We start from the raw sequence: 12,297 nt of genomic DNA, 5'->3' as shown, positions 1-12,297 counted from the left end.
TTAAATGATTAGAAATCGGTTAATATAAGGGTGACTCAGCATGAGTTAGTTACATTTCGTAACATAACTAAAATTCTGTCGAGAAAAAAAATGGGCTTCTGCCAAACCCCAAACAAGACCCGGCCCACACCACCACCTCTCTACCCAAATCCAATCCAGTAGCCAAAAATTAAAAAAAAACTCTCCTACAAAATCTAAAAACCTCATTACAATAATAAAATTTGATTAATTAATCAATTAAAAAAAAAAAAAACATCCGTTTCAAAATTTTTTAAAAAAAAGTACGACGACTTACAAAATCCTCTGACGAAGCTTTCAGTGTTGGATGTGATAGTGTTGGGCTTTTTTTTTTTTTTTTTTTTACCACGTCGTAGTAGGTGGAGGAGTCTGAAATGATATTGTACCATTATACACTACAACTTACACAAAGGGCAATATCGTCCTTTCATGTCAAAAAGGAGGCGTTAGTATGTAAAAAGGAGCGTTGTTTAGCAGGTCACTTCCTTTAGTATCTTAAACTCCACTGAAATACCGATGAAAACAATTCTACAACTAAAATAATCAATAGCAATGATGAGTCCCTCCTTGAAAATTACAAACAAAATCTCCCAATTTTATCTTCCCTAATTCACCTACACGCTTCCTCTTCCCCTTCCATTTCCTTCTCTTCAGAACTTTCTTGCCATTTGGCAAACACTAACTCGCCTTTAACAATGGCGAAAACCAAAAGCTTTACCAATTCCGTCCATTTAAACCTCAATTCTCAGAATTTAAACTCATAGTATCAATCACTCAAAGAAAACCAAACCTTTGAAACCCCTTTGCCATGGAAAAGAACAAACAGAAAATGACCCCAATTCGCCCATCGCGGATATCGGTGAAGATTCCCCGCTGGGGTTCTCCGTCATCACGAATCCGTCTACCATCTCCTCAAAACCCCCTTTCATCTCCTTTTCTCCGCCCTCTACAGAGATTCCTTGTAACCCCTGTTTAACCAATTCCCATGAGGATGCCATTCAATCCCTTTCTAAATCCCCTACTCCAACTTCGACCTTCCCGTTCAACAACTCTCTGACTCCAGCTCAAATCAGGGAGATTGCTCATAATCCCCCCCCCCCACTACCACTCTTCTCTTCTATGGTCATCGATCGAATCTCAACCAACTCCAGCGAAGATCGAATTGATGTACAACACTCAACTTCAAATAACAAAGCTAATGAACCAACAAATAGCCCCATCTCCGCCTTCCCTACCACCATTGACAAACCTGCAACCAACTCTCCGCCCTTGGTATCAGCAACAGGTTGCATGGCCATCATACCCCAATCATCCTCTTATTCCTCCCTCTCTCAACCCACCAGTAATCACTCTCTCGTCGGCAAACAGCGAGCAAGACCTCGAAAGCCCAGATCACCTTATGAAAATCTTCAGAATCAGAAAGGGAGTGGTGGGTCTGCCGGTTGAAGTCAACTTTTGGGAGACAACGAACACGACCAGGGAATTAGACTCCATGATAATTCCATTGAAGATGCACGACGTTGTCTTGATGGGTCGAACAATGTCATGGAAGAATGGGATAAATTTGATCCCCTCTTTTGTAATGGTAAGCCGATTCCCCCTTTTCTTGATCTTGATATGAAGATTGTATTGTGGAATGTTCGTGGAGCTACTAGAAATGAGTTTGTCCTCCATGCATGGGAGGTAATTGCTACTCACAAACCTAGTATCTTCATCATTCTTGAAACTAAGAGTGATGGATGTCGAGCTAAGGATGTTGCTAAATTGCTTGGTTTTGATGCTTTTGAGTTTATCAAACCCAATGGTCTTCGTGGTGGTATTTGGATTATGTACAAGAGCTGTATTGAGCTTATCCAATACCAAGAGGGTATCACTAGAAATTATTTTCATGCTCTCTTCAAATTTTCTCCAAACAGTAAAGAAGTTCTTCTTACTGTTGTTCATGCTCCTTCCTCGCCCTCTGAAATGCATAAATTATGGACTGGGATGAGATCCTATCTTCCTCCTGATGACACTCCTTGGTTATTTTTGGGAGACTTAAACGAGGTAACTAGCCAATTTGAAAAATCTAGAGGGCTCAAATTCAGACAATCCTAGTGTTCTGATTTGAACAAGCTTGCTGATGCTGCATGCCTAGTCGATTTGGGTTTCTCTGGAAACCCCTTCACCTGCATAATGTTAAGGAGGGGCTTCAATTAATTCATGAGCGCTTGGACAGGGAAATGGGGAACCCGAGCTGGCTAAACACCTACCCAAATACTCAGGTAACTCACCTTGCCAGAAATCATTCTGATCATTATCCCATTTTAATTTCTTTATTTGGTGAATGTAAAGGGGGCCCTTACCCTTTTAGATGTAAAGCAGCTTGGTTGGATTTTAATAGTTTTTTTTGTGCATAATTGGGATCTTTATAATCATGATTTTGTTAAAGGAAGAGATGAATTTTTAATGAATATTAAGCCTTGGAATCATGATATATTTGGTAATATAACTAATAAAAAAAGAAGATTAATTGCTAGGATTGATGGTATCCAAATTGCCCTAGCCAAAAAGTTTTCTTCCTTTTTAGCTAATTTGGAAAAAGAACTGCTTTTTAATCTAAATCATATTTACAAAATTGAGATAATCATTTGGGCTTTAAAATCAGGTCTTGATTGGAGGAAAAATGCAGATAGTAATACTAGGTATTTCCATTTAATTGCTAATATTAAAAAAAAACCAGGGGCAAAGTTTTAACTCTTTAAAATAATGAAGGAATATGGATTACAGAAATGTTTTAAAATCTATGGCTAGGTCTTATTACATAGATTTCTTCAAATGCACTATTGTTAATTCTTATTTGCTTGCTTTTTATTCTTTTCCTAAGGTTCATCTTATTTGCTCTAGCCCTAGCTTTAGTCTTCCTCTAACTGATTCTAAGATTAATATTCTTTTGTTACAAATGGATCCCATCAAGTCCCCTAATGGGATTCAACCTATCTTTCTTCGGAAACATTGGACTTCTCTAAGCACTACCATAATTAGTTTTATAGCAGACTGTTTCACTAAAGGGGCTATCCCTTCTTCTATTAATGATTCATACATCTCTCTTATCCCCAAGTGTGATAGTCCTTTAACTATAAAAGATTTTAGGCCTATTGGGTTATATTATTTATTTTTTTTTAAATTAAGGCAAAATTGGTCTAAACCATCTTTTTTGTCCAACTTTTTTGAAAAAGCCATCTTTTATGTTTTTTTATTTACTAAACCACCTTTTAAGTACCTAAATTTTTTATTATTGCACCATCCTACTTCAAAATTTGAAGAAAAATTTAACTAAGACGTCAAAGGGGCCCATAACTTGTGTCTTTCACTCCTAAATCATGTATTTTTTTCACCCCAAAAACATTTGACCCTTCCCTCTATATAAATGCATGACTAAATTGAGTAAAAATTCTAAAAAAAAAAACCAAACTAATTTTGCTACAAAAATTAAATTGTGGTATTTGGTTATTCTCAAACTCTAAATTGAGATCATTGATGTGGATGATTGAGATAGAAGGGAAGGTTTTGCTGTGGTTGATGATTTGGAAGTGGATGGTTGAGATGCAATCTGTTAGATTTGAAATAGGGGTGGTGCAATAAAAAATTTAGGTGCTTAAAAGGTGGTTTGGTAAATAAAAAATACATAAAAGGTGGTTTTTTCAAAAAAGTAGGACAAAAAAGATGGTTTATACCAATTTTACCATAAACTAATTACCAAATGTATCTCTAATAGGCTGAAACCTATTATGGATGATCTCATTATCCTTTTCAATCCAGTTTTATTCCTAGTAGATCTACAGAAGATAATGTTATAATTATTAAAGAGATTGCCCATCATTTTAATAAAGCTTCTAAAAAAGTCAATTTGATGGCCTTAAAAACTGATTTATCTAAGGCTTTTGATAATTTGGAAAGGAACTTCATCAAAGACACCCTTCTTAGTATCAACATTCCCTCAAACATTGTTAATCTTATCCTTAGTTGTATATGTACTCCTTATATCTCCCTTCTTTGGAATGGTGAGATAACTAACTCCTTTTCTCCCTCTAAAGGTATTCGTCAGGGACACCCTCTATCTCCTTACATTTTTGTTTTATGTTTGGATAGATTATCTAAAATGATTCAAGATAAGGTTAACTCAGGAGATTGGAAGCCAATGAAAATTGCCAAAGACATTAACATCTCTCATCTTCTTTATGCGGATGATGTGTTTCTCTTTGGTAAAGCTGACTCCTCTAATATTCAAGTCATGATGGATGTTCTTGATCACTTTAAACAAATTTCAGGTCTATCTATTAATATCCTTAAATCTCCGGCTATCGATCTTTCCTAGGAAAATGAATTATAATGTTCGAAAATCTATTTGTGACATTTGTAACATTACCAATACTACTAATTTTGGTAAGTATCTTGGTGGTATTATCTCTCACAAACGTTTAAACAATCTTGATTATTTCCCTCTTCTAGATAAGACTTGTTCTAGGATTAGAGGGTGGCAAGCTAAACTTTTAAATATGGTAGGAAGATGTAGCCTTATTAAATCTGATCTAAATTCTTATCCTGTCTACGCCATGCAAACCAATTACCTAATAGCGTCATGATAAGTTCATATTTTATATACTTAATAGTATCATTGTTACTCTATTTTAGAGTATAAATTATGTGTTTATATATAGATATTAATAGCTTATCATGAAATTTACTTTGTTGAGCTTAATTGATAACATTTACTTAATTATACCCCTTATATACGATTTTGACAAAGGAATTACTAAAATTTCAACTTTCATATTGTTTCAGGTTTATTACTTACAAAGACTAAACAAAACAATAGAAACAAAAGCCCACTATATACTCACGTGCAACAATATAAGCCAAAGTAGTAGTAGTGGGATTTAATACCCACCAACTCCTAAAGGCCCAAGAAACAGAAGCTGCACACGCACGAAGGATTGGTAGAAAAACCCTCAAGATCGACCTACTGATATAAGGAGGATCGAGGGCAGCAGCAGGGGGGGAAGGAAGCAGCAACACACACGCAGGAGACGAAGAGCAGCGTTCAACCACTTCAATTGGAGTTTACTCTTCATCCTTCTAGTTTATGCAATTGGTTGATTTTGGTTTGATTTAATATGTTTATTAGTATCAATTCTTCATCAATTAGTTGTGTTTTCTTAATCTCCATGTCTAGCTAAATCTCTTTGTTCTAGGTTAGGGATGTAGTCCATTATATTTTATCAATGAATTGAATTATATTGTTTGGGTTTGATTTATATGAATGCAATTTGATAATCTTGTTTTAATTCGTACTTTTAATCTGGCCAATTGATTGTATGTTTAAGGTATTGGATTATTAGCGGAAGTGAAATTTCAATACTAGTTCGTGGGATTACCAAACGTCAAGTAGTATAATTTTAGGAATAGTTATACACTTGGGGTGGTCCTTCTGAATTCTTATTCTTAATGAGTTTATTTCAATTGTTGTGATCACGGAAGTAGACATAATGTTGATTTAAATATGCGTTTTCTACCTTGGAAGAGGAGATTACATACTATTGGTAATTCGATCATTGTTATATTATATATGTTCAACCCTGCAATTAGTTTAATTTCATTATAGAGAGTAATTGGCGAAACCCGAAACCTAGAACTACTTCTTATTATTGTCTATCGTTTTATTAGTTTGCAAGCCTTAATCGTTTATAGTTTAGTACTACTTTTCTCATATTTTCGTCGTCTAAATAATATTCTAGTTTCTTAATTTGGTACTTGAGTAGACCTCCTTGTGGATACGATACCTTGCTCACCCTATATTTACTGTAATTGACCCGTACACTTGCGGTAGATTTAGACCCGACCAAGTTTTTGGCGCCGTTGCCGGGGAGGCAATAATTCAATATCATACCATAGAAACTTTCGTATTAGTTTAGACTCTATTTTAGTTTCTGCCAGTTTTATTTTGTTTCTATTAGTTATTTATTTTCTGTTTTGTGTCGTTTAGAGTCTGAAAAAAATAAAATAAATTTTGCTGCTGGTATTTTCTGTTTTCTGTATTTGGTAGTCTGGAAATTATATCACTGTTAGATTGCTACTGTACACACAGCAGCAGTTTACAAAAAAAAAAAAAAAAAAAAAAAAAAAAAAAAAAAATTTTGCCTACTCTATAATTTTGCTATCTCTGAGTTTCAGTTTCTGTTTTAGTTACAGTATTTTAGTTTACTTTTTAATTGTTATTTTATATTAGTGTATGCCACGCACTAATCGTCCTCTAATTCCTTTTGATCCAGAAATCGAAAGAACGTTGCACGCGTTAAGGAGACTCCAAATCTCTGAACAAGAATTTGTAATTCCTAACTTGGAGTCGCTTTTCTCAGAAACAGAAAACATGGGAGATTCACCGCCCAAGATGCTACGGGAGTATGCAATGCCCGATGCTAGTTCAACCTCTGCAAGTATAGTAAGACCTTCTGTCCAAGCTAATAATTTTGAACTTAAGCCTGCGTTAATTCATATTGTTCAGCAAGATCAGTTTAGTGGGTCACCTGTGGAATGTCCATTAGAACATTTAGCTAATTTTCTTGAAAAATGTGATACCATTAAGATGAATGGTGTAAGTGAAGATGCTATTAGACTTAGGTTGTTTTCATTTTCACTTAGAGATAAGGCAAGAAAATGGTTGTCCTCTAAATCGTCTGATCCTTTTACCACTTGGACTTCTTTATCTCAAGCTTTTCTAAATAAATTTTTCCCACCTGCTAAAACGGCTAAATTGCGTAATGATATTACTAATTTCACTCAAAATGAATTAGAGTCATTATATGAGTCTTGGGAAAGGTTTAAAGATTTGCAACACCAATGTCCTCACCATGGAATACCTGATTGGCTACTTGTTCAAACTTTTTATAATGGCTTAAATCACTCTATTAGAAGTACTATAGATGCTGCAGCAGGTGGTGCTTTAATGAGTAAGACTACTGAAGAGGCTAATAAGTTATTAGAAGAACTTGCTTTTAATAATTATGGTTGTTCTAGTGAAAGGTCAGTTGCTAAAAAGAGTACATGGATGTATGATGTGGATGGTATTAACATGTTAAATGCTAAGGTTGATAACTTGACTAAAATTTTCAGTAAAATGAGTAATGTTAGTCTTATTTCTAGTCCTGATTTATCTTGTGATAATTGTGGGGGTGCACATGCTAGTAATGATTGTCTTAATTTTGAACAAGCTCAATATGTTTCTAATTATAATCGATCACAAAATGACCCCTACTCTAATACTTATAACCCTGGCTGGAAGAACCATCCCAATTTTTCTTGGAGAGATCAAGGAAACCAAGGTAATAACCTTAGACCACAAAATCCACCTGGTTTCCCTCAAAGACAACAACCACAACAAGAGAGACCCTCATGGGAATTGGCTATTGAAAAACTTGCTAATGCTACTTCTGAGAGAATCATAAAATTGGAAAATAAGGTTGATCAATTAGCTAATTCAAACAAAAATGTGGAAGTTCAGTTAGGCCAATTGGCTAATGCTATTAATTCTAGAAACCAAGGAACACTGCCTAGTCAAACTGAGGTTAACCCTAAAGAGCAATGCAAAGTTGTAACCTTAAGAAGTGGTAAAACCCTTGATGATGTAAGTGTTCAAGCCAAAGCTAAAGAACTAATTGATGAAAATGCTGAAGTTGAACCTGAAAAGCAACCTGAACTAGGCAGTGATGGTTCTAATCCTACCCCTATTCCTGTTAAGCCTTATGTACCTCCCATTCCTTTTCCCCAAAGGCTTAAGCAAAATAAAGTGGATCATCAATTTGAAAAATTTCTTAAAATGTTTAAGCAATTGCAAGTTAATATTCCGTTTGCTGATGCATTGATGCAAATTCCTTCATATTCTAAATTTCTTAAAGAAATCATGTCTAAAAAGAGGAAATTGGAAGATTATGAAACTATTGCTTTGAGTGAAGAATGTAGTGCTGTAATTCAGAATAAGCTTCCTCCTAAATTAAAAGATCCTGGCAGCTTTTCTATTCCTTGCACTATTGGTGATGTTAATTTTTCTAAAGCTTTATGTGACTTAGGTGCAAGTGTGTCTCTAATGCCATTGTCTATTTACAAGAAGCTTGGTTTAAATGATTTAAAACGCACTACTATTTCTTTGCAACTTGCTGATAGGTCTGTTAAATATCCTCTAGGTGTAGTAGAAAATGTGCTAATGAAAGTTGGTAAATTCATTATACCTGTTGATTTCGTTATTCTTGATATGGATGAGGATGTTGACGTGCCTATTATTCTCGGAAGACCATTTTTGGCTACTGCTGGTACTGTAATTGATGTTAAAAATGGCAAGTTAACTTTTAAAATTGGTGAAGAAGAAGTGCAATTCAATTTATTTAAATCTGCCAAATATCCTTCTTTTACTGACCATGTGTTTAGAGTTGATGTGCTTGATGAATTAAATAAAGAAATGATTGATTCTATTTCTAAAGATACCCTTGAAGTATGTCTAACAAGTGCAGGTACATCCCATAATGATGATATTGAGGTGTTGGAAATGGCCAATGCTTTAGAGGCATGCCCTCCATGGAAGAAAAGAGGTAATCAATTTGAGAAACTTGAGAAAGGTAATCCTCTTCCTCCTCCCTCTACTGTGCAAGCACCTACTTTAGAGTTAAAGCCTCTACCATCACATCTAAAATATGCTTTTCTAGGTGAAAATGATTCCTTGCCTGTGATTGTAGATGCTTCACTATCTGATGAACAATTAGATAAACTTTTGCGTGTTTTAAGAGAAAGAAAGAAAGCAATTGGTTGGACTATTTCTGATCTTAATGGAATAAGCCCATCTGTTTGTATGCATAAAATTTTGCTAGAAGAAGATTATAAACCTGTTGTTCAAAGTCAAAGAAGATTGAACCCTAACATGCAAGAAGTAGTTAAGAAAGAAGTTTTAAAATGGTTAGATGCAGGAATAATTTATCCTATTTCTGATAGTCCTTGGATTAGTCCTGTACAAGTGGTACCTAAAAAATGTGGAATGACTGTTGTGCCTAATGATAATAATGAATTAATTCCCACTAGAACAGTGACTGGTTGGAGAGTTTGCATAGACTATAGAAAACTTAATAGTGTAACTCGAAAAGATCACTTTCCTTTGCCATTTTTAGATCAAATGTTAGAGAGAGTTGCAGGTTATGACTATTATTGTTTTCTTGATGGATATTCTGGTTTCAATCAAATTCCTGTTGCTCCTAATGATCAGGAGAAGACTACCTTTACTTGTCCTTATGGTACATTTGCTTTTCGTCGTATGCCTTTCGGTTTATGTAATGCTCCAGCTACTTTTCAGCGTTGTATGATGTCTATTTTTTCTGATTATATAGAGAAAATTATGGAAGTGTTTATGGATGATTTTTCTGTTTTTGGATCATCTTTTGATAACTGTCTAGGTAACCTTTCTCTGATTTTGCAACGTTGTGAAGAGACTAATTTAGTTTTAAACTGGGAAAAGTGTCATTTCATGGTACAAGAAGGTATAGTGCTTGGACATAAAATTTCCGGAAAAGGAATTGAGGTAGATCGTGCGAAAATAGAAGTAATTGAAAAGCTCCCACCTCCAATTAATGTTAAGGGAATTAGAAGTTTCTTAGGCCATGCGGGTTTTTATAGACGTTTCATTAAGGATTTTTCTAAGATTTCTAAACCCCTATGTGATTTGTTAAATAAAGATGCTCCCTTTGATTTTAATTCTGAATGTTTGCATGCATTTAACAAATTAAAGCAAGAGTTAATTTCAGCACCTATTGTGATAGCTCCAGATTGGAATTTTCCTTTTGAATTAATGTGTGATGCAAGTGATTATGCTGTTGGTGCTGTTTTAGGGCAGAGAAAAGATAAAAAGCTACATGTAATTTATTATGCTAGTAAAATGCTTAATGATGCTCAATTAAATTACACAACTACTGAAAAAGAAATGCTTGCTGTTGTGTTTGCCATGGATAAATTTAGATCTTATCTTATAGGGTCTAAAGTAATTGTCTTCACAGATCACTCTGCCTTAAAATACTTGTTAAGTAAAGAGGAACCTAAGCCTAGATTAATTCGTTGGATTCTTTTACTACAAGATTTTAATTTAGAAATTAAAGATAAAAAAGGCATTGAAAATACTGTTGCAGATCACTTATCTAGATTGGAAGTTGATAATAATTCTGATATACCTATAAATGAATCATTTCCTGATGAACAATTGATGGCAATTGCTAGTATTCCTTGGTATGCTGATTTAGTAAACTATCTGGTAAGTGGTATTATTCCTTCAAATCTAAGCTATCACCAGAAAAAGAAATTTTTGTGGGATGTTAAACATTATTTTTGGGAAGAGCCTTTGTTATATAAATTTTGTGCTGATAGTTTCATTAGAAGATGTGTGCCTGAAGAAGAATTTCATAACATATTGTATCATTGTCACTCTTTAGAGTGTGGTGGTCATTTTAGTACGAATAAGACAGTAGCTAAAGTTTGGCAATCTGGTTTTTATTGGCCTACTATGTACAAAGATGCTAGAGATCATGTTAGCAAATGTGATAGGTGCCAACGAGTAGGTAACATATCTAAAAGAAATGAAATGCCTATGAATATTATGCTTGAAGTTGAGTTGTTTGATGTGTGGGGAATTGATTTTATGGGCCCCTTTCCTTCTTCCCATAACAATAGATACATTTTAGTCGCTGTTGATTATGTTTCTAAATGGGTGGAAGCTATAGCTACTCACACTGATGATTCTAAAGTTGTTATGAAATTTCTTAAAAAGAATATTTTTTCTAGATTTGGTGTTCCTAGAGCGATTTTAAGTGATGGAGGCTCTCATTTTTGTAATAAGCCGCTTGATTCTCTTTTAAGAAAGTATGGGGTTAAACATAAAGTTGCATTAGCTTATCATCCTCAAACCAATGGTCAAGCAGAGCTTGCTAATAGAGAGTTAAAACAAATTCTAGAGAAAACCGTGAACATTTCTAGGAAGGATTGGGCTAATAAGATTGATGATTCATTATGGGCGTATAGGACAGCCTTCAAAACACCTTTAGGCATGTCTCCTTATAGGCTAGTTTATGGAAAATCTTGCCATCTTCCCGTAGAAATAGAGCATAAGGCATTTTGGGCTATAAGAGAGTTAAACATGAACCTTAAGACTGCTGGGGCTAAGAGATTGCTACAATTGAGTGAATTAGAAGAGTTTAGGTTAGATGCTTATGAGAGTGCTAAAACATATAAAGAGAAAACTAAACTTTGGCATGATAAGCACATTAATCACAAGACTTTTGAAGTGGGACAGAAAGTTTTACTCTTTAACTCACGCTTGAAATTGTTTCCTGGAAAGTTGCGATCTAGATGGTCTGGTCCATTTACTGTTGTGAAAGTTTATCCATACGGTGCAGTTGAAATACAAGGAAAATCTGAAGTTTTCAAGGTGAATGGTCAGCGACTTAAACCTTACTTGGTTGATGAGATGGTGCCTACAGGAGTGACTTACTCCTTAGAAGAACCCACTGAAGATTAAGCACCAAAATAGTCAAGCTCGTGACTTAAAACACGCGCTTCTTGGGAGGCAACCCAAGTTCTTTTCCTTTTTCTTTTCCATTTCCTTTATTGGTTTTTGTTTGTTTTTCACATTCCTTTTTTTTTTCTTTTCTGTTTTTTTTGTTTTGTTTTCTTTCAGCTTTGAAAATAAGATGGTGATCTGGACACTTTTAAATGAAGAGAAAGGAACTACTGCTTTGCAAGCTATAGCCTGGTAGAATCTGCTTATGTGGTGTACCTGCTGTTAACCAGAGTAGCTGCTACAAACAATAAGCCTAAAATTCCATCAGGTTGTCTCTTTCTTTGCTTATTTTTCAAAATTCTTGTGTCCTTGGCTGCTATAAATACACCTACTTCCTGCCTTTCAGTTTTGTTTATTTACATTGAGGACAATGTTTGTCCCTAAGTGTGGGGGAGAGGTCAGAAATTGCTGCAAATTCCCTCTGTGTTTTGAGTTATACTTAGTTTTGTTATGTGTTGCCATGTATGAAGCATGGCTGGGATTTTGTGCAGGTTTCCAATGAGTTTAAAATTTCGATTTTTGCCTGTTTCAAGGGAAGTGCTGCCAAATTTTCTGCAGAATTTTCCTTGAAAAAAAAAAAAGAGTTTTGTTTTTATTGTCACTAATTGACTTGTTTTGGATCAATAAAAATATACATGGTATGCAAAGATAGCATA

The 12,297-nt window shown here is 34.7% G+C and overlaps 1 protein-coding gene and 1 non-coding gene across 2 annotated transcripts; one reads left to right on the top strand and one right to left on the bottom strand.

Annotated features, from left to right (window-relative positions):
• The first annotated feature begins 6,289 nt into the window (after positions 1–6,289).
• On the top strand, positions 6,290–12,046 carry LOC145642578 (uncharacterized). Its single transcript, XM_081693777.1, has 3 exons — positions 6,290–8,015; positions 8,922–10,481; positions 10,986–12,046. Exons 1-3 carry the CDS (start codon positions 6,290–6,292, stop codon positions 11,597–11,599), a joined length of 3,900 nt encoding a protein of 1,299 aa, XP_081549903.1. The 3' UTR covers positions 11,600–12,046.
• LOC145556946 (small nucleolar RNA R71) lies at positions 6,809–6,915 on the bottom strand. Its single transcript, XR_014092037.1, has one exon. It is a non-coding gene; the product is annotated as a small nucleolar RNA R71 (small nucleolar RNA).
• Positions 12,047–12,297: the final 251 nt, after the last annotated feature.

This window comes from Chenopodium album, chromosome 8 (genome assembly GCF_948465745.1).
Source record: "Chenopodium album chromosome 8, dcCheAlbu1.1, whole genome shotgun sequence".
NCBI lineage: Eukaryota > Viridiplantae > Streptophyta > Magnoliopsida > Caryophyllales > Amaranthaceae > Chenopodium > Chenopodium album.
This window is presented reverse-complemented; position numbering and strand designations above follow the sequence as displayed.